Genomic DNA, 20,051 nt, shown 5'->3' with positions numbered 1-20,051 from the left:
ATCTGCAAGTCTTCTAACTACCTCCAGGGATGGTGACTCAGCCGCTTCCCTGGGCAGCCTGTTCCAATGCTTGACAACTCTTTTGGGGTAAATTTTTTCCTGATCTCCAGTCTAAACCTCCCTTGGCGTAACTTGAGGCCATTTCCTCTTGTCCTATTGCTTGTTACTTGGTGGAAGAGACAGGAGGCCCACCTCACTCCCATCTTCCTTTCACGTAGTTGCAGAGAGTGATAAGGTATCCCCTGAGCCTCCTTTTCTCCAAGCGAAATCATATTTATTTTACATTTTATTATTGGAGAATGAGGGAGAAATTCTTTACTTATTTTTAGTCAAACTTCTTGCTCTGGAACACTCATTTAACACTTGAAATTGAGCTAGTCTGTGGGTTTTTAGCTCAATTTGGCTCTGTTGTATGATAAAGAATACTTAGGAAAGTATTTTCTTCTATGAAATAAGGACAAGGAAAAGCTACATAGCCTGGGAATATATTAAGATGTTTTTGTTATGTAGTCTCTTCTGTGACATAAACATGCTTTAAAGAAAATCGTTTTGTTTTAATACATAACTTCAAATATGTTGTTATTCTTCATATATAAAAACTTGGGTTAATCTGGTGCTTTTAATTAGTCACAAAAGTTCACCAGGTAGGACAGCATTAGATGTAGGGTACATGTTTAACCTGGAGAAGAATATTACTCAACATAGCATTCTCTTCCTTCTCATCCGTGGAAGTTAGTGCCTGCTCTCAGTGATGTGAACAGCTGTCAATTCCATTGCACCCACGTTACTAAAAACCTAAAGTCTTCAACAGAAAGAATGAAGTAGTAGATGAATGATGTGGTGCTGCACTGCAGTAAATAGTTCATTGTCTAAATGGTCTGTAATGAAAACTCTTTCTCCTTTGTGCAGTCTGGAGCAAAAGCACTCCACCTGCTCCAGATAATGGTACGTCCGCCTGGGGTGAGCCAAATGAAACAAGTCCCGGGTGGGGTGAAGTAGATGATACAGCAGCATCAACAACAGGCTGGGGGAATGCACCTTCCAACGCCCCGAATGCCATGAAATCTAGTGAGTATAGGCCAGATACCAATTTCTTTGCAGTGGTGCTTTTTAGTGTTTGGGCTTTTGATATGGGTCACCCATGCAGGAATTGTTATCTGAGGCCTAGAAGCAGCACGTTGAATCAGTAAGATTTTGATGGATGAATGATTAAGTGTTTACAAATGACTGGAACTGTCTTTTACTGTTATGAAGAATTTCTTAACTGAGCAATTAAATGGGCAGCTCCGATTTGTGGAAGTGTTGAAACATGAGAGCATCTGAGTGAGGAAGTGTGTCTTTTTCTCAAAATGTCTTTTCTTCTCTGGCTGCCCACTTGTTACTCAGCATACAGATTTGTTAAATGATAAATCACTTTTCCTGATTGTATCAGGCAATGCACAGATTTCAGTGTGGAGGCCATTAGGTGTAATGCAACTTGCCTTTGATTAGATTTTTTTTTACTGTATGGGTGTTGTATCTCTTGAGAACTTAACTTTCTTCTGTCGCTGAACCTAAAGGGATTACTGTTTTCTGGCTATTACCTACCTGCAGCTGTGGTGCTCATGAATGAGATGATGTCGAAATAGTTAAAAAAAATATACTTTGAAGATAAAATTTTGCTGTATTAAGAGCTTTATTTTTCTGCAAGTTATTCCTTCTGATACAAGCTGTAGAATTTTTATTTCACTCTCTTTAAGCGAAGTACAACAAACAGAAGCGATCACCTGCTGATACAACATAGCAGTGTTACTGCCAAAGCCAGTAATATTTGGATATGAAGTTTCCCATAGGAAATACTGATAATACATGCCGGTTAACTGAATTTGAGTAATGGTACCCACTGTAAAACTGTTTTCAGTTACAAGTTGCTTTTGCAACGTGTAATTATTTGGAATGAAATGCTCGATTCAGATGTGTTCTTTTGGGTCATTCTCCCTTCTTCCCACCCCAGTTGGCCATTTATGAAACAAAACTGGGGAAAAACCATTGCTTTCTTAGAGTTAATATTACAGCAGCTTTTCACAGCTGACAGTAGTGCTTACTGTGCCTGCTACGCAAACTTGGTGCTTCCCAGGATGCTAGACTTTTTCTAGGTGAATCTCTTTTCATCTGTAAAAAGCCACCTGTGTATGACCAAACTAAGAGCCTCCAAAATGCTAATGATCCATTCCAAATTCTATGGATTTGTTAGTACTTAAGAGACATTTAAAGGGCTATGCATGATCACTTGCTTGTCCTAACTTGTCTGCATGTGTGACACAAGCAGAAAGCTGCAGTATATGTGTACTGTTTTGTACATAAGCTTTTCGCAGCTCTAGAGGAGCAAAATACAGGCAGTTTCCCTCTGATGGCTGTTTCAGGTTGGGGTGTAGTAGGTCACCAGTTCAAGAGCTGAGGTCTTAATTTTTCTGTGTTCTGTGACTGCTCCCTCAACTCATTTCTAATTGGCACCCAAAGGAAAGCAGTGTTATTCAGGGGATTAAGAAGAGATACTTAATGTATTGTATAAGTTAGAAGAAGAAATTGGCTCAGAGAGCTTGCAAAAGCATAATTTATGGTCAAAGGTAAGGTCAGGAAACTGAGATAAGCAGTGATGGGAAAAGAAGAGTTTAGAGCCAAAGAAAGGGAGCACAGATCTTGCCACCTGTTAAAAAAAAAAAAAGAAGAAGGATTTACATAGTTGTATCAGCATTGCACAGGAATTCTCTGGCAGAAGCAGGAATAAATTCAGTTTTCTATAACATCATTATGTCTCTTTAATTTGAAAGTTTCCTTTGCTTACTATAGCTTTTTGTGATTCCTCACTCAACAAATGCAGGAAATGAAGTAGGAATCCTGCAGACAAGTCATCTTTACACTACTATCGAGATTCATGTTCAAGAATCTCAGATCTGAGGAGCTGTCAATTCAGAGAAATAATTATAGTCATGTAGTTAAAAGCAGGATCATAGTACTATATTAAAAAAAAAAAAGGTGGCTGGAAATAAATTAAAGCTGCAGGGACTGTCCCATATATGACATTTTCAGATAAAGTTCTTGACTCTGAGGTCATAATCTTTAAATGTAGCCTTTTCTGTGTTAAGTAGCATGATTAAGGGGTCAAGAGGTAAATTTTTGTACTTGGACCAGTATGTTTCCTAAGCAGCCCTCAATTTTGGTGCACAAATAACTTCCAAAAGTTACGTTTCCTGGGAAGTATCTGAGTTATTTATGATGGATTTTAAGGTAGCTCTTAAACTGCCATGAAATGCTGCTGTACTTACTTTCCAGGATCATCAAGGTAGTGTTCCCCTTAATAGGCTAATTGCAGTTCCAGACTTTTTTTATATCCAGATTTTCTGCTATGTGTGTTAATATCCTTATCCCTGATTTCCACACTCAAACCCCAGACAGTTGGAGAATTTGTTATGAAAAAGGTGATGATGATGTAAATCTTTTTTAAAGGATATAAATGCTCAGGAAATAAATATGCGGAGTGAAGAGTTTCAGCAGGAAGGAGAACAACTGGGCAGTAGACAAGATGAGGGTTTGGGCTCTTGGTGGCTTGTTGGCAGAGGTTAGAATTCAGAGTTGCCTGACAGTGGTAGAGAATAACAGCAAGAAAAGAGACAACAAGGAAAAAATCTTAGATTTAAATGATACGGTGAAATGGTTCTAGCTTTCTGGTAGTGGCTTATCTACTTAAACAGCACTGCTAATAAGTCTTTATAGTGACACTGTTTAAAACAGAAATTCAAGCAGAGAAGTTTGGATTTGTTTTTTTTTCATATTAAACTACTTTTGGTGTTACATATACTGGAGTGCAATGTCACTTCTTTTCCTTCACATTCTATTTAGTTGTTACTCCTTAAAGTTCTTTGTTTCTGTAGTTTTGTGAAAGGCTTTAGTGCAAGGGAAGTGTTAAGGTTTTGAAGCAAGAGAAGAAATAATTGATAAACTACCTGAACCAAAGTCCTCAGCACCCTTGGTTTTTAAGTCTCCTTGAAGTCTTTCATTTACACTAGAAAATAGTAGATTGCCTTTTAAAGAAATCCCAATGCAGCTGTATCTGTATAAGAGAAGAGGTCCCTATGGATATTATATCTTTATTGCTTAAAACAGTTGCAAAACATGACATGCTAACATGCCACCAAATCTCTTGGGTTTGGGGATTCATGCACAATTTTATAGAGCTGTTAGAGTGAAGGCACTTTTTTTTAACTCCTTTGGGGTTCTGATGATCTGAGCTAATATTTCAGTAGCAAATCACCACTGCATGATATTGTAGACTGCTTCTGAGCTTCTTTCTTTTTCTAAAGGTTCTAAATCTATGCAAGATGGCTGGGGAGAGAGTGATGGGCCAGTGACAGGAACGCGTCATTCCAGCTGGGAAGAGGAGGAGGAGGGAGGAGTCTGGAACACAGCAGGCTCTCAGGGAAGCAATTCCTCCCACAACTCAACAAGCTGGGGGCAAGGAGGAAAGAAAACACAAATGAAGGTAAAATGCTTGAATGATTCATAGTTACTGTGTTGTCTGAAAGCAATATGACTGATATGTTCGAGCATTATAATAGTTCTTCTTTTAAAAAGATATTACAGAATTCAGCTAGAAAGGTGCTTATTACAACAGTGTAAAAAATATGAGGTTTTTGATTTGTTTTAATGTATTATACTTCTTGTGACTAATAAATCTGCCAGAAGTGTCAGATTCCTTTGGTATGTAAGCTGCAGTGCATTACTAAATGAAACGGAGCAATAAGTATCCCAAGGCTACTGCTCTTCTTTTGTTGACATGTCTTTCTGTCTTAGGCTGCTGCAGTTCTCTTTGCATAGCCTAACAGAGTTTGAATTCCACAGTTCCTTTGGCATGTACACTTCTTATTTCTACTGACTTTTGTGTTTAGGTCGGAACTGTGTTTATTGTTATTGACCTTTGGCCTCACACAGGAGCAGGAGTTTGGCTATAGTCCTAAGTAAATTGCTTTCTAAGGTTTGTTTGTGTTAAAGTTCTCTACTACAGTAACACTTGGTACTGTATTAATATTAGGACTGTGCTTTGATTATTTCTAGTCAGATAGCCAGGGCAAACTCAAAAGGCAAGTCCAGAGCAGCTTCCTAGGACATAGAAATAGTTGTGACATGGTATGGAGTTTTACAATTCCCGTTTTGCAAAATTATTCTCATGAACTTTTTTCTCACTCAAAGCCTTCTTTTTATTTTAACCACCAACACAACTGTCCAGATTTTTTTCTTTTTTGTTGAAATGTTTTCAGTTTTCATTTTGATCAGCTGTAAATTACAGTAAGGTCAGATTGAGAGTCAGGTCAGCTTAGTGCCCATGTGAGAGAAATCACAATAAAGAGAAGAAATCTACCTCCATATATGTGATGGATTAAAGAATCTACTAGGCTGTAACAGAGGAAAAAGTAAAGAAACATAAATTGCAGATTCCAGAATGAAGCTGTGAAACATTCATTATACACGTGAAGTGTTCATTCAGTTTGGTATGCATAACAGTGAACAATTTTATAAGACAGATTATTTGGTAACTTTTTCCAACCATGCAAAAACTTAGTATTTTATTCAGGAAATAAGTTTCTCTGAAACCAGGATCATTTGACACTTGTAAAAACAGAATTTAAGAAATCAAAAAGTTGCTTAAGAATGTTTGTCTTTTTTTTCCCTCTTCAGTGCGCATTAAAAGGAGGAAATAGTGATTCATGGATGAACCCTTTATCCAAACAGTTTTCAAATATGGGCTTGCTAGTAAGTAATTTTTTTAAAATATAAAATCCCATTTTTGGAAATTAAGAAGTCAGTAAACTTCAAATAAGTCAAACAATCAGCTGTTTAACAGTGTATAACTACTTATCTGTATTTGCTATGCTAGTATGTTGATTATATTACTTCTAATAGCTGAATATTCAGCATTTTCTTTGCTACTTGGAATGGCTTCTTAGAAAACCCCAACATCTACTTTGACTCTTCAGAGTTATGACATCTTTTGTTCTGAGTTTGTAATTTCCTTGAAAGTAACAGCATTTGGTGTTTTCTTGGGGGGGGGGGGGGTGGGGTGTATTTTCATAATACGCTCTTCAGAGCACTCAGGGTAGAGGCCTTAGCTACTGGCTGTAGTGTCAGACATCTGTGATTAGTCCAAGGCTATTCATTCTGAATCTCAGCCACCTATCAGAAAAGGATACTTACAGCCGTGTGCTTTGGCTATTTATATTTTAAATAATATGTAGCAGGGCCTTTTTAGAAGAAAAGGGGCTCATTATTAATCAGTACATAGAGATTGCTTGGTAAAGTGAATAAACAAATGGCACATCATGAAAAAACAGATCCTCAGACAGGTACCTTAAAAATAGTTACATATAATTTTTTCTTTTTTTAAGAACTTCTGAAATGCTAATTTTTAAAACATTTTACAGGATATTGTGCCAGCTGTCATCCTGTGAAGCAGGCATAGTATGTAATGCAGGCTAGCGAAAGATGATAATGCAGAGGTTCTGAGAGAAGCCCAGGGCTGTACAAACTGTCACTGACATGACTAAGATTAGTTTGTAATGTCTGTTGGCTCCCAAGCTCAAATTCAGTCTGCTAGACTGTAGATGCTTCTGAAAGCTATGGGAACACCCTGTCCCAGGCTGCCAACTAAATCATAGCTTGGCAGCACTTTTCAAGGTTTGATGGCTTGACAGGTCATGAGGATGAACTATCATTTTGGCCGCTATTTTCAGTGTTTCATCTCTCAGCCACTGGCATATGAGGACAGAGGTTCATTTCACAGAGCAGCTGTCCATCCATCTTTCTCAGCCTGTCACATGTGTTCATGTGTCTGGTTTCATATGAGTAAACTAGCCACACACAACATTAGGGAGTCGAGGTGAGCTGTGTCCAGGTTGATGTCAAGAATCCTTGTGTTTAGTTTAAAACAAAACTTTGATTGGCACAAGCATGTCTTCCCTTCATTTCACCTTTCTGAAACATTCCTTAGCATTTCATAGAAGTTGGAACTGAATTTTTTTGTTTTTCTTCCAGAGTCAAACTGAGGACATTCCAGGCAGTAAAATGGACTTGTCTGTAGGTGCGTATAGTTTAATTTAAGTGCATTTGAAATATGAGATCATGTGTAATATTTTTATGTGGATGACATGCTGTGTTTTGGAAAGGTTTGATCTTGCTTTTAGCACTCCTCAAATAGAAGGATAGAGTTATAGCATCCAGTGTCTTGGCTGTAGGCTTCGAATAGTTACACAGCTGATACTGCTAGGCAAGACTGGGATATGTACCTGTACAGAATGGAGATATAACTTGTGGAAGAGACATTCTAAGACTATTTTGATACATGTAGTTTGTTTTCATTGTTACTGTTTCAAGAAAGTGAAGATCCCTTTTTGTTTGGTGGAAGAGGAGGACTGGTTTTTGGCAGTAGAACATCCCAATTACCATAGGTCCCTGGAGGTGATGTGAGAGAGAAGAATGTCTTCTGCAGTTGATTTCTTTGATTGCTTTACTTCAAGCTGTTACAAGTTACTGCTCAGTAGAACTAGATTTTTCACTCTTCATAGCTTCACCACAACACTGCACAGCTTAAGTGGGATGGGCTGTGTGGAAAACACTGTCTTAAATGGGAGCTGGAATTGACCACTTGGATTAATCCTATTTAATCACCTATTAGTTTGTCATGACTTTCTTCTTTGGCAAACTAAGTAGTGCACTTTCACAGAAATACTGATTTAAAATCTTGGAATCAGATTTGGTTTTGCATTTGTTCTCCAAATTGTCTCTGAAAGTTCACTATCATATTATTGCAGTAGAAATACCATAGTTTCCTGAAATCTTCTGCCATTTGAGATGGTTTCCCTACAGGATCCCTAAAATATGTATTAAAAAAGAGATGATCCAATCCTGCTATTTCGATTGTTGTATTTTATTTGTTATCAAGTCTTTGAAGGCTTAGTAAGGTTAAAAACTTACACAGGATAGCATTCGATACTTATAAAGGGAAATAGGGTTTCATTCCTCTTCTAACATCTGTTCAGTTTTTGATTCTTTAAAAACTACAGAGACAGGAAGATCATCTCATACCCATAGCTATGAAGACAGATCTGGTCCACTTAAAGGACTTTGCCTCTGGACAAAGCTAACAACAATTTTGGAGATGTTAATTCTATTTCTGTAACTGTTGGGAATGTCACAGAGGTCTTAAATTCTTCCCAGTTACAATGTCAAAAGCCAGAGGTCTGTAATTCTTATTCCAGCAAATGGTATGTCAAAGTAGCATTAGTATTCTCAGCTCTCATCTAGAACAGTGAATTTCCTGTGTAGATGAGGTATGCTCTATGGGCTCCAGGGGAGTGTGTATGTGGTGGTTCTCTCCGTGGAAGGGGTCCCTGTATCAGTGCAAATCAACTTCGTTATGAAGATGTGGACACCATCGATTCTGAATCTCATGTGATTATCACTGAGACCTACAGTATGCTGTCACACAGTAGCCATTTTACCTGTTTCATATTTAAAAACGTGCTGGTACCAAGCAGTTTATTTTCAGCTACTTTTGCCTAATAGCCAAAAGTGTCTACCTCAGTTAAAATAGGGACACATACAAGCGTAAAGAGCTGCTGAAAGCACAGCAAGGACTTGGTAAGAAGGAGAAGGCTGGCTGGAGGAGGTGACTGACTTTGAATCAATGCTTTTTCTGCTGGTGGTTCTAAATTTCCTGTGGGAGACTGTAATTTTAATTAATTACTGGTGATCCCTTCGTGGTATCTCTGAAGAACCACCTGCAAAAGTAGTTCTGAGCCAGGTTGCAGTCTGTGGGATCACTGGATCAACTAAAATTGGTGTTTACAAGTTAAATTTTCAGAATATGTTCTGAAATTCATTGCTGTACACTAGAATAGTGTGGGGTCTGTGATACGAGTTGACTGTATCCAACATTAAGGATATAATCTATTTACTCCTGAGATATTACCTGCCATAGAAGTTAGTCTTCAGGTGTATGACTGGCTGTGTGCTAAATAGTAAGTATTGTCACTTTTCAGCATCATATGCATTTAAGTTTAGTGCATTTGATCCTGTCTTTGTGACAACTTTTTGTTTCATTTCTGGATTATTATTATTATTTTTTTAATCTAAATATCAAATAGTGACAGTAGGGAAGCTGTGTGTCCTGCTCTTAGATAAATGCCACCTTGGGGTTTATGTTTTTACAGATGTCAAAACAGTTAACTAGTCTGTTTTCCCCCAGCCCCAGAAAGTAATGCAGTAGTGAACGCTACTTTCCTCTGTCTTCTGTCTGAGTGATACGATGGCCAAATGATTGAAATTGAACCTATTGAATTGAACCGTAGGACTTTTGGTAGCAGTGGAAAACTCAGTAGCACAAGTTCAAACCCTACAGATGCAAGCAGTGTAAATATTAATTCCTGATGTGAATAGTAGATTTTAGCAACTACAGAAAGCAGTTTTTGTGAAACTGGCCATTATGCTGTTATTGCAGTTTCTGTGCCATTCTGATTCTGCCATAATTCTTCTGTGTCTTTCTAGTATTGTTGACCAAATTATTCCAGTATTATGCCTTGCAAGAAGTCTGCTCTGATGTTGACCCTCTTTGCATCAGTGTTGTCACCAGTTTTAGTACTTCCTCATCTGCCACTGTTGTAGCATCCTGTGTGATGCTGTAGTCAGGATTTTCCCAACCAAAAACTTAATTTATTGGGAATATTCATTAATCTTTGTAAGTCTTGACTACCGCAGCTCTACTTTAGGTACATCTAATATCAACTCCAGATTTGTTACTCTAATGAAATCCAAATAGCTGCAGTGTCTCTCAGCTTAGAATCCATTACATTCTTAAAATGCATATCACACTTCATAGAGGATTAAGTAGTTAATTTTTTTTCCATAAAGTTGCTTTCTTCCTCTGAATAGTTAAGGATCCCAGTAAGAGGTGTTAAAGCATGTGTATATATAGTACAACATAGTTTTGGTGAAGGTAACAGATGTTTTTGGATCTCTGCACTTCGACTTAGTACAGCATCTCTAGAATTCAGGCTCTGATTGTATCATGGTTCTCTAAAGATCTTCTAGACACAGATAAGTTGTCTTATTGGATGTTCAGGTCTCATCTGCCTTCAAATGCTGCTGTTAGACAACAGATCTAAAAATATACAAATGAAGAGGATGGTAGCCTGGATTATGCTGATTATAGCTCTCTTAGTTCTTCAGTGCCGAATTAAACTTTTGGATCCTTCAGAACTTTGTGCTATCGAGGACCTTAAGGCCATAAGACCTTCTGAGGAAAGATGGCTGATGAAGTTACAGAACGTGACATCTTCCTGATGCTTTTCTGTTACTGATTTCTGTAGCTGTTTCTCTCTTGTTGCTTATGACAGTTGCTTGTGGAAAGCTATAAACTTTTGCTCAGCCTATATCTACTTCTAAACTTTAAATGCTAGACTTACTTATGAGGTAGGCTTGTTCTTCGACTGATTTTCAGTCAGGCTTACAGCATACCAGGTTATCCTAATGAGAACTCCCAGCATGGTATTTTCTCAATTTATGGATAAATGCACATTGATCTTGGAGTTAAATCTGTGCTTGTGGACCAAACGTATTAAAGAAAACTTTGGTATGTATGGAGCACCTCGGCCTTTGATCATCATGCGTTGTAAAATAGTTCCAGTTGTCAGTAGGTAACTCTTACTATGTTGATCTCAGTCATCTTCTTTGAAAACTGTGTTGCTTTCATTGCAAGGTGCTGGAGTGACTCATTTAGTGACCAAGACACAAGAGATATGGATCAATAGCATGCCTGAGGCAGGTCTGCTTCCTCTTTTAAAATTATTTTTCTATCACATCCTTTGAGTGGGGAGCTTGTTTTGCTTTGAAAGCAGGATACCGCATTTTCCATTGAAATCCCTCCTAGTGTGTAGGTCCTGAAGGTTTGCTACAGTAAGTAGTTAGTCAGAACCACCTAATATTCCATCATTTCTTCTGTTTGACAGCCACCTTTGTCTTTCTTTTTTTTTTTTAATGTATTAATTGCAACCTCTGCAGGTCACTGAATGCTCAAGTCACCTATAAAGACTGGGAAATTAATTTCCATTTTCTGTTGATTTAAACGTAATTCATGCAGCTGTCTGTTGTAAATACGTTACAAAACCATAACCAGGTATAACATTCAGGTGCAACACCTTATGTACATTGATATGCAACATATACTTAGATACACGATATCTAAGTACATGTGCTTGCTCAGGAGGCTTGGATGATGTAAATTTATGGCAAAGGTAAAAACCAAGTATCTTTAAAATGTTTTTGGTTTTGTGGTCAAGCAGAAAATATTTCAAATGTGGGGGGTTTTTCTCCCATTTGGGTTACCCTATGGGGTACATGTGTTTTCACCATGTTCAGTCTGTTGTTTGCAAATATTTTAGGTAACTTTGATCAGCAGCGGTTTCTGTTTTCTATCTCTTGATATAAAACACATGATATATCATTTTGTTCATACAGAATTCAAGTTTTATTTTTTTCTTCTTGAGCTGTGTAAATGTGGTGGAGTTGATATACTTAACAGTCGTCTTTGCCTCACTAGGGTGTGAATGTCATCCTCCAAGCTCTTGTTTCATTTGCACTTTTCACAGTGTTAATAGTGGGGAAAATCCAAGAACTGGTGGGAGTGTCATCTTTTATGATGATGGCTGGACTTCTAACCTGTTCCGCATTTCTGCATGTAGAGGGTTTAGGGCTTCATGGTTATTCTTGCCTACACAGAGGGTAAAATTCAGACTTTCCAGATTTCAACAGTAGTCTCGTAATGTGTAAGGTAAAGCAAGTCTTCAGCCACTTGCATCATTTATAGCTTTTGTTGGCAAGTGCAAAAGACAGGCTCACACAGCAGGTTTCAAGGTTGCATTAGAATTTTCTACGAATGGGATAAATGGACACAATCATCTCTCTAGCAAGGCCTTGTTTGTATTGAAGTTTAAGCAGGTGCCTCAGCACTAAGTGGCATGCATCTCTACGCTGGAACCCTTTAAAGGTACTGCTATGTGCTCTCCATGTTATTTACCAAGGAGTTTTACAAGGCATTATTCAGTAATGTTTGAGGAGTTGATTGGATCATCAGGATAACTGAAGAGACAAAAGGGTGTTTCTGTGTCTTAGCCAGCTTGTGTTGGCATCCACCCAGTTTCATTTCAGATCGTGATGCAACTCTGTCTCGCTTTCAGTTTCTTTTCAAACAACTAACGGGCAGGACTTCCTTGTCTAGAATTAAAGCATGAAAGCCTTTTGGTAGTGCATTGCTGGCATTGTGTGTATGTAGTTGTTAGATGTAGGTATTGACAGGATTGAGATGTAGATGACATTTTATGTGACTACTTCTGCAGAGCCAGTTCTAGCTTTTTAGGATATGTTAGAAAGACGTGAGCTCATCTGGGTCAGTATGACTCCAGTTACAAGCCAAGATTTGTCAAGTATTTTTGTGATAAATGACGTTGAAGGCATCTGAGGGGATGAAGCTGGATCAACTTTGAAAGCTGTGCCAGCAGGAAAACCCCATGTAATTAATTAGTGGTTGATTTCACATGTTCTTGGCAGTAACATATCTATGAATATTAATAGTTTGTGATGGAGCACTAAGAAAATAATCTGACTTTGAGAAGCTTTTTTGAGAAGCAGATAAGCGTTTTGAAGGTATCGGTGTGATGAGCTGTCTGCTCTGTTTGATAAAGACTGTGTTTTGTCAGTTGTAGAGTAGGATAGCTATCTTCCATTCTTTCGAAGAGTCATAGATTTTGGTTAACTATGGTGACAGGCTTTTAAAACCATTCTTGGAGAGGCCGTCTGTGCTACTAAATGGAATTACTTAAACCTAAAAATACCAGTAAAGCTCATTTCTGTCACATTGCCCATATTTTAAAGCAAAGATATTTTCTATCTACTTCAACATAGCAATATGTATCTGATACCTTGCAGGTGCCAAATATGACCCCCAAAATGGTTCCTTGGTAGCAGTTTAGTGTGTAACGTAGAAAGCTTCCTTCAGTAAGCATGCGACTGATAAGCTTCTAGAGAAAGGTGATGTCTTGTTCACCATGTATTACAGTTTGATTGTCTGTTACTAACATTTCTTCCTCATGTTTCACTGGATTACTCTTTAAACAATGGCAGGAGACTGTAGGGGATGTTTGAAAAGTATCTCTATTACTGGTTTTGTAATCATCGCATACAAGCTAAGGGAGCTTGTTTGCCTGTCTGGAAGTTAACAGTATACCAGATGATCTGTGTTGTTCAAGAGTTAAGTTCACATGACTATAGAAGTGTTGTGATCAAATTATGTGCGTGGTTTTGCAGTTTGAGAAATTATTTCTTGATGCCAAACCCAGTAAAAGCTAAGTACAGAACTTGAATAGTGGTGTCTCTATAGATACTGAATACCAATAAATAACAGTGTGAATTTCAGAAGACATTGAAAATGATGTGTAAGTGAATATCATTAGTTGAACTAGGCTGCTGTAGAAATGCATGTTTATATCTGTACATAAGTTGTGAGAAATACTTCACATTGAACTATAAATTGGCTTGTTCAGTCTTAAAAATGAAACTGCCTACTTTGATTTTTCAGCGCTTTTAATAGCAACTGTAGCTATGCTAAATTATAAGACAGATCTAATTTATACCCTAATCTTAAAGATACTTCCTTTGACTGTGAACTTACTGTCATCAACCATGATTAACGATAATGGTAGAGATTATTGGCACTGATTTCATCTTCATCTTTTTTCCACAGGTGGTCTCCCAGATAAGAAGTTTGAAGTAGATAAACGAACCATGAATCTTGGGGATTTTAATGACATGATGAGAAAGGATCGATCTGGGTTCCGTCCATCTAATTCCAAAGACATGGGATCCACAGATAGTGGGCCTTATTTTGAGAAGGTGAGAAAAATACCTTTAGATAAACCAGTATCGACCTCTGTGAGGTCTGAGTTTTTACACTATTCCCTGGAAATGCTGAAAAATCCAGTAACCTTTTCTAACTCAGTAATAAAAGGTGCAGAGGAGTTATGTTTGTAGAATGGATATGTATATAAAACAGAGGTGTCAGATGTGCTAGACAAACTAAATTATTGGGGAGAATAAGGCTTTTTATCCTAGAACAGACTGCTCTTAATATGGATAGAAAGAAATCCCTTTGCTTTTCTTGGAAGGGTAAACTACCAGTAGCAATGAAATTCATTACAGGTTTCATCACAATGATTCTTTTGGCTATGACTACCATCATCTACTGTAAAAAGTTGGTTTAGATGTAACTAAACATAAGTAATCACAGTCTTCCAAATTTTTTCTGCTTTCATGTCTGTCATTTATTGGAAACACGCTTTCTAAATTCCACAACCCCTTATGCTGTATGTCCATGTACTGTAAGCTTCTATATGACATCTGTTTCTCTGTGACATCTGTTGTATGTTATGGTAGTGTTTCTTTCATATTCCTGCTTGTTTTAAATAGAAGCTTTCACTATTTTTATCAATCATTAATTGCTTCACATTATGAATTGAAGAGTGTCCAGTACATTCAGAATGCTTTAGGTATTTTTTAAATACAGTTTTTCATATGTAAAATGGAAAAGAAATTTGGTTTAAAAATTCTGAAGGTGTGTTACTGTCAATTAGGTTTTTTAACCCCTCCATTTTGGTAGAACAGGCCAAAACCCAGTTTTGCTAACTCCCTCTGGTGGCCTAATAAATAAAATCCCTCTAACAGAGCTAATGCAGTCCTAACATTATTTTCATAGGTGTGTGCTAACATCAGGAATTCATTCAAGATGTGTTTGTTTCTGTAGTGGTAATAGCCACTGTCAGAAATGAACTTCATGAGAGTTGAAAACGTATTTTTAAAAATAAACCTCTAGGAGTTTATTGATTATCTCCTCAGACCAAAATCTTCCTTGTCAAGTGATCATTTAAGTCAGAAGTTTTGTCCTTGTAATTGCTATTACAAATTAACTTTGCTTCTTCCTAGTCACTCACTTTCCCTCTTTCTCTCCTCTTGTGTTCTGTTGCTTCATTAACCGACTCCTGCTGTTGGCTAACTGCTGCTTCAGCTGACTTTGCCTTTCTCCAATCAAGATGGGTGCCTTGGGGATGAGGCTCCCTGCTCTCCCTTCTCCCCTTCTCCCAGCTACAAGCTATCTCCCTCTGGTTCCACACTATCCAACGTCAGCCTTGGGGCAATCGGCTCAGGGCTCAGTCCCCAAAACTTCGCTGCTAGACAAGTAAGCAGGCCACCTTATAAGATGCATTGTTATAAGGCTGCAACCTGGGCTTAATCCTGGTTAGTTGGTTGCTTGCATTTGTTTTCCTACTAAATAAGTTAATATTGTTAATGCAAATTTCAGCTATATCAGGCCATTGAGAATCAGTCCACTTTGGTTCCTGTTATCAAACTGTATCGTATCTGTTTTTGTTGGCCTCTTACTTCCTGAATCACAGTGCAGCAGCAGATAGAGGTGCTTTTCAGAAGTCATGAAGTTAGTGGCAACCTTTTTACTTTAATCACTGTTTTAAAACCCACTTGGAGGCTGTTGATTTGTCCCACCACCTCAACACTGAATTTTTGCAGACTCCATCCAATGACCTTGTATGTAGAAATGTGCCTTTAAAAAAATGCAGTCATTTTGCATTCTGCGTGTTCCCTTCTCCCTTCCTTGCAGCCTAAGGAAAGGATTGATTTAGCAGCCTTTAAAAACTCTTGAAGTAGCAATATTTTTGTTCTTTATACAGGGGAATAGCAGAGAAGAAATGAAGTTGTTAACTGCAGTTTGGAAGAATTTCTGGCTATTATGGTTTGCATTATGCTAGAAGAAAATATTGGAGGAATACTAGGAAATGAAAGATTAGAACCTTAGTATTGCAGCTGGACTAGCTTATGCAGTCACATGCCTAACATGATGGTGTTTCTTTGTGTTGTCTTTCTGTTTCTATGTGACACAATCAGTGTTGAACATCAGATTAAGTCCAAATTTTGCAGGCATGTTCTTGGATTTGGTGTGCAGAACTCTGTTGAGTCTTAGGGAGGGTTGAAAGTGTAGCTGCAGCTTCAAGCCTTTCAGAAATTTTAATGTGTAGTTGACTCCAGTCATTTCTTTCCAGAACAAAAACTCTGTCTCTTGGGTTTTTTTGTTTATCCTCCTACTTAGTGCGATGTCTTGAGTTGTTTCTGAAAGGGAAGATACATTAAGAAAGTGAAATGTGATGCAGGTGAATGAGGCGGATTACAATGCTGCCAGTATAGAAGCTGGATTAGAGACTTCAGTTTTTGCAAAAAGATGGTGGAGAATGCACAGTATTGTGGTAGAAAGGAGGCAAAGTTTATGAAACCTTGGTACATAAGGAAGCGAAAGGTTTTGGAGAAGGCCTGCACAATCCCAATTTGGAAGAATGATGAATTTAAATTGGGTATAGCATGGAGAGGGAGAACAGAGAATGATGGTTGAGGGATGGAAAATGTACTGTTTAGACCCCCAGGTACCTGAGGATCATAGACATCCTCATGTACAGCACAAGATGAGAAGTGCTGAGGGTCTTGGAAATGAAAGAACAGAATCATGGCACATAAGGACCTTTTGGAATACAAGCTGCTGCTTTTAGAAGCAACAGCATGCAACTGTTATTGTAGGAGACAGTCCATAACATTTCCTGTGGCTTTCATTGAAAGATGTTACAAAGGCAGGCAGTCTGCTCAGAGGCTGAAATAGCGAAGCAGAGTGATGAATTTTCTTCGGTCTTTTTCATGCAGTAGGGTTTATTACAGAAGTTGCTTATAAAACAGAAAATTCTTCTCCTTAAAAACCCCCCTTAAACAGCAAGTATTCTTGCAGTTAGAAAATAAATCACTGGGAGAAAACAACCAAACACTTTTTCTCACTTGGAAGATTTTTCCCCTCTTCACTTTAGTGGGGGGAAAAAAGGAAAAGAAAAACATCCCAATCCAGAATGCTGACATTTTCACGTCGGAAGGAAGATTTGTAATAAAATTTCACTATTCTAATTCCAGTTAGCAAAAGGCCTTCAGAGGAGATAGTAGGCTTGTGAGGGATACCTCAACTTGACTTGTCTAAAATGATGGCCTAGAATTCTTGCTGTCACAGTCTTGCCATACTGTTAAGCCAGTGAGTGGTTTTTTGAGTGTGTTGTTTGTACTCCCAAGTTTCCATTTCCCAACATGTAAAGTGCAAAATATGAAACATTAGCTTTGTCATGTGCTTTGAAATAAGTGGATAAACATGACTCTTAAATGTAGAGGAGAAGGAGCCTGCGTATCAAAAATGTAGTACAGCAGTTTTAACCCAGATAGAATATTACTGATGTAGGGCAAACATCTCAGTAATTCTAAGGGTACTCTGGTGAAGTCAGTACTTGCCTCATTGTTATTAATATGTAGTTAATAGCATAGAAATTCATTATCCTGAAAGATTCATCTTCTCACTACTGCTTTAATTTTGTAGGGTGGCAATCATGGTTTGTTTGGAAACAGCACAGCACAATCGAGGGGCATGCACACACCAGTGCAGCCACTAAATCCTTCCCCCAATATCCGGGCGCAAGTGCCTCCCCAATTTCTTTCTCCCCAGGTAAGGAATTTATAGTAACTGCTTACTTGTAAAAATAGGGCTACAGCCTTCAGACCACATCATTGAGGTTACTTGACACATCTGTCTTAATCTTGACTTGATGTTAAGAAATGGCAAACTTAGATAAGCGAAATTCATAGTTGGAAGTACTTAAAACTCAGTGCAGAAGGATTAGCCTTCTTATTCCAAGGCAGTTGATGGTAAATGCTCGCTATAAGTATTTTTAAACCTCAGAGTAGATTCAGGAATCCTGCATCTTACGTAGGTTTTTGCAAACTATTTTTAAAAACAACAAAGAAAGTGAAAGCTGAAAGTTTTTCTGATGTTTGACAAGTTGCTTAATTTTTTTCAATCAGTCTTGTCCTGTGCTTCTTGCCCCCTGAAAAGAGAGGCCTTGCATAGTACTCTATGTTGCACTTACATTGCAGAGTTCTAAGACCTCAGGATCTCCAAATGCAAAAGTTGACCTTTTACTTTCGATTTGGTGAAGGCTTTTGGAGATTCTTTTGATTTCTTCTTGTGTAACTCTGAAATAATGCAGGGAGAAAGCGGGGATTCTTCTCCACCTACTCCTCTCTTTTACTATAGCTTATTCAGCATACGAAGAGATTAACTCTTTCTGTGAGGCACTCTTTCTTTGCTCTGGTGACTGCCTGAATGCCTTTCTTTTCCCTTGTCAAGCAGTACATTCTTAATGTGATAATGCAGTACTGTGATTACTAGTTACTTTAGTGCAGTCTCTAGCAACCGACTGGTTGGAGGAGGAACCTTTCTGTGTCTGTCTGCATCTGCACATGTAAATACTGTATTGTCAATCAAGTGAGGTATTCACTCTGCTCAAGTCATAGATTGTGCATGTTTAAATGTCATGTGTTAAGAAATCTGTAATGTCTTTCCCGGAACACCATTTAAGATTGGTGTTTTATATACCTGCTTTATAGAAATGCTTCATCATCTTTTCTCATAGCAGTACATTTCTTGAGGGTGTGTAACTGATTTCCATGCAGGTTTCGGCCTCCATGCTCAAACAGTTTCCCAACAGTGGCTTGAATCCTGGTCTTTTCAATATGGGCCCCCAGCTTTCTCCACAACAGATTGCCATGCTGAGCCAGCTTCCACAGATTCCCCAGTTTCAATTAGTAAGTAACTATTAATCTTGTGAGACAGAGTGTTTACAAATTGTCTGCTGAAAGAGTTTTCTTTCTGTTGTAATTTTGGTTTGTTCTACTGATCTTCTATTACTTTTGTAACAAGTATCCCGTTTGCTGTGCAAGAAACTACAGCCCTGTTGGAGGGCAGCAGAGAAACTAAACAGGCCTGTGTTATAATTACTGTGAATGTTTTAGTGAGTTAGTAATGATTCTAAGCTGTGTCTTTGTACAAAAAGCAGTTGTTTGTTGATTTTTAATAACGTTTTATTTAGACTTCTAGCCATAGTGATGGTAATAAAGCAGATACTAGTAATACTATTGCATGAGGTTAAATTAGAAACAAGTGAAAGAAATAGTGTTCTTTTGATGTATCCATTATAATTGTATTTGACTGTGTGGAATGAGAAACAGTTTACCGAAGTTCTGAGCAAAGCATTTTACTAGTGACTAGTTCCTGGCAATTACATTTCACTGATGAGCACTGTGTTTTCACTCTTCCCACCCCCCTTACCTTGTAGGCGTGTCAGCTCCTCCTTCAGCAACAGCAACAGCAGCAACTGTTACAGAGCCAGAGGAAGTTATCTCAAGCTGTGCGGCAACAGCAGGAGCAACAGGTGTGGCACTGGTTTTGTCAATCATATGAAGTATAAAATGCACTGGGAAAATGCAGTCTTCAGCAGAGACTGCACAGGCTTTAGCAATGTCATCTGCTCTCTTCAGACTGCACTTTTTAGAGAGCAGGGTCCTTTGGATCCTTTTGAAGTCACTGTTTCTTCATGTTTACTGAAATTCTGTGTTACAGTATAGGGTGTATCATTCCCATTTCTTTCATATGCAGATTGCTCGTATGGTGAGTGCCCTCCAGCAGCAGCAGCAGAGGCAGCCTAGCATGAAGCATTCACCATCCCACCCTGTTGGGCCTAAGCCACATTTAGACAGCATGGTACCCAATCCTTTGAATGTGGGTCTCTCAGATTTACAGACCAAAGGGCAAATACCTGGATACGGTTCAGGTAAGTACTCTGTGAAAAGCGATTTGGTGCATTGCCTTTAGATACCCTATTAATATGGTAATTGCATTACCATATTAGCAAGTTACGCAATCACAGGTGATTTGGGTTGGAAGGGACTGTAAAGGTCATCCAGTTCCAACCCCCCCTGCCATGGACAGGAACACCTTGCATTAGACTAGGTTGTTGCAAGCCTCATCCAGCCTGGCTTTGAACACT

General features: G+C 38.3%; 1 protein-coding gene across 25 annotated transcripts in view; it reads left to right on the top strand.

Annotated features, from left to right (window-relative positions):
* Positions 1–20,051, top strand: part of TNRC6B (trinucleotide repeat containing adaptor 6B) — a 149,636-nt gene that overhangs the window by 103,284 nt on the left and 26,301 nt on the right. For 17 of the 25 annotated variants that reach the window (XM_080639181.1, XM_080639170.1, XM_080639178.1 and 14 more), the window contains 10 exons: positions 910–1,068; positions 4,341–4,519; positions 5,713–5,787; positions 7,066–7,111; positions 13,826–13,974; positions 15,143–15,313; positions 17,546–17,671; positions 18,679–18,810; positions 19,341–19,436; positions 19,661–19,835. In XM_080639181.1, coding sequence (XP_080495307.1) covers positions 910–1,068; positions 4,341–4,519; positions 5,713–5,787; positions 7,066–7,111; positions 13,826–13,974; positions 15,143–15,313; positions 17,546–17,671; positions 18,679–18,810; positions 19,341–19,436; positions 19,661–19,835 — 1,308 coding nt within the window. The remainder of the gene's footprint in view (positions 1–909; positions 1,069–4,340; positions 4,520–5,712; positions 5,788–7,065; positions 7,112–13,825; positions 13,975–15,142; positions 15,314–17,545; positions 17,672–18,678; positions 18,811–19,340; positions 19,437–19,660; positions 19,836–20,051) is intronic. The other 8 variants (XM_080639168.1, XM_080639163.1, XM_080639173.1 and 5 more) reach the window with 4 other exon arrangements.

This window comes from Psittacula echo, assembly GCF_963264785.1.
Source record: "Psittacula echo genome assembly, chromosome: 1".
Classification (NCBI taxonomy): Eukaryota; Metazoa; Chordata; class Aves; order Psittaciformes; family Psittacidae; genus Psittacula; species Psittacula echo.
The sequence above is the reverse complement of the archived record's forward strand: the minus strand, read 5'-3'. Positions and strand labels throughout refer to the sequence as shown.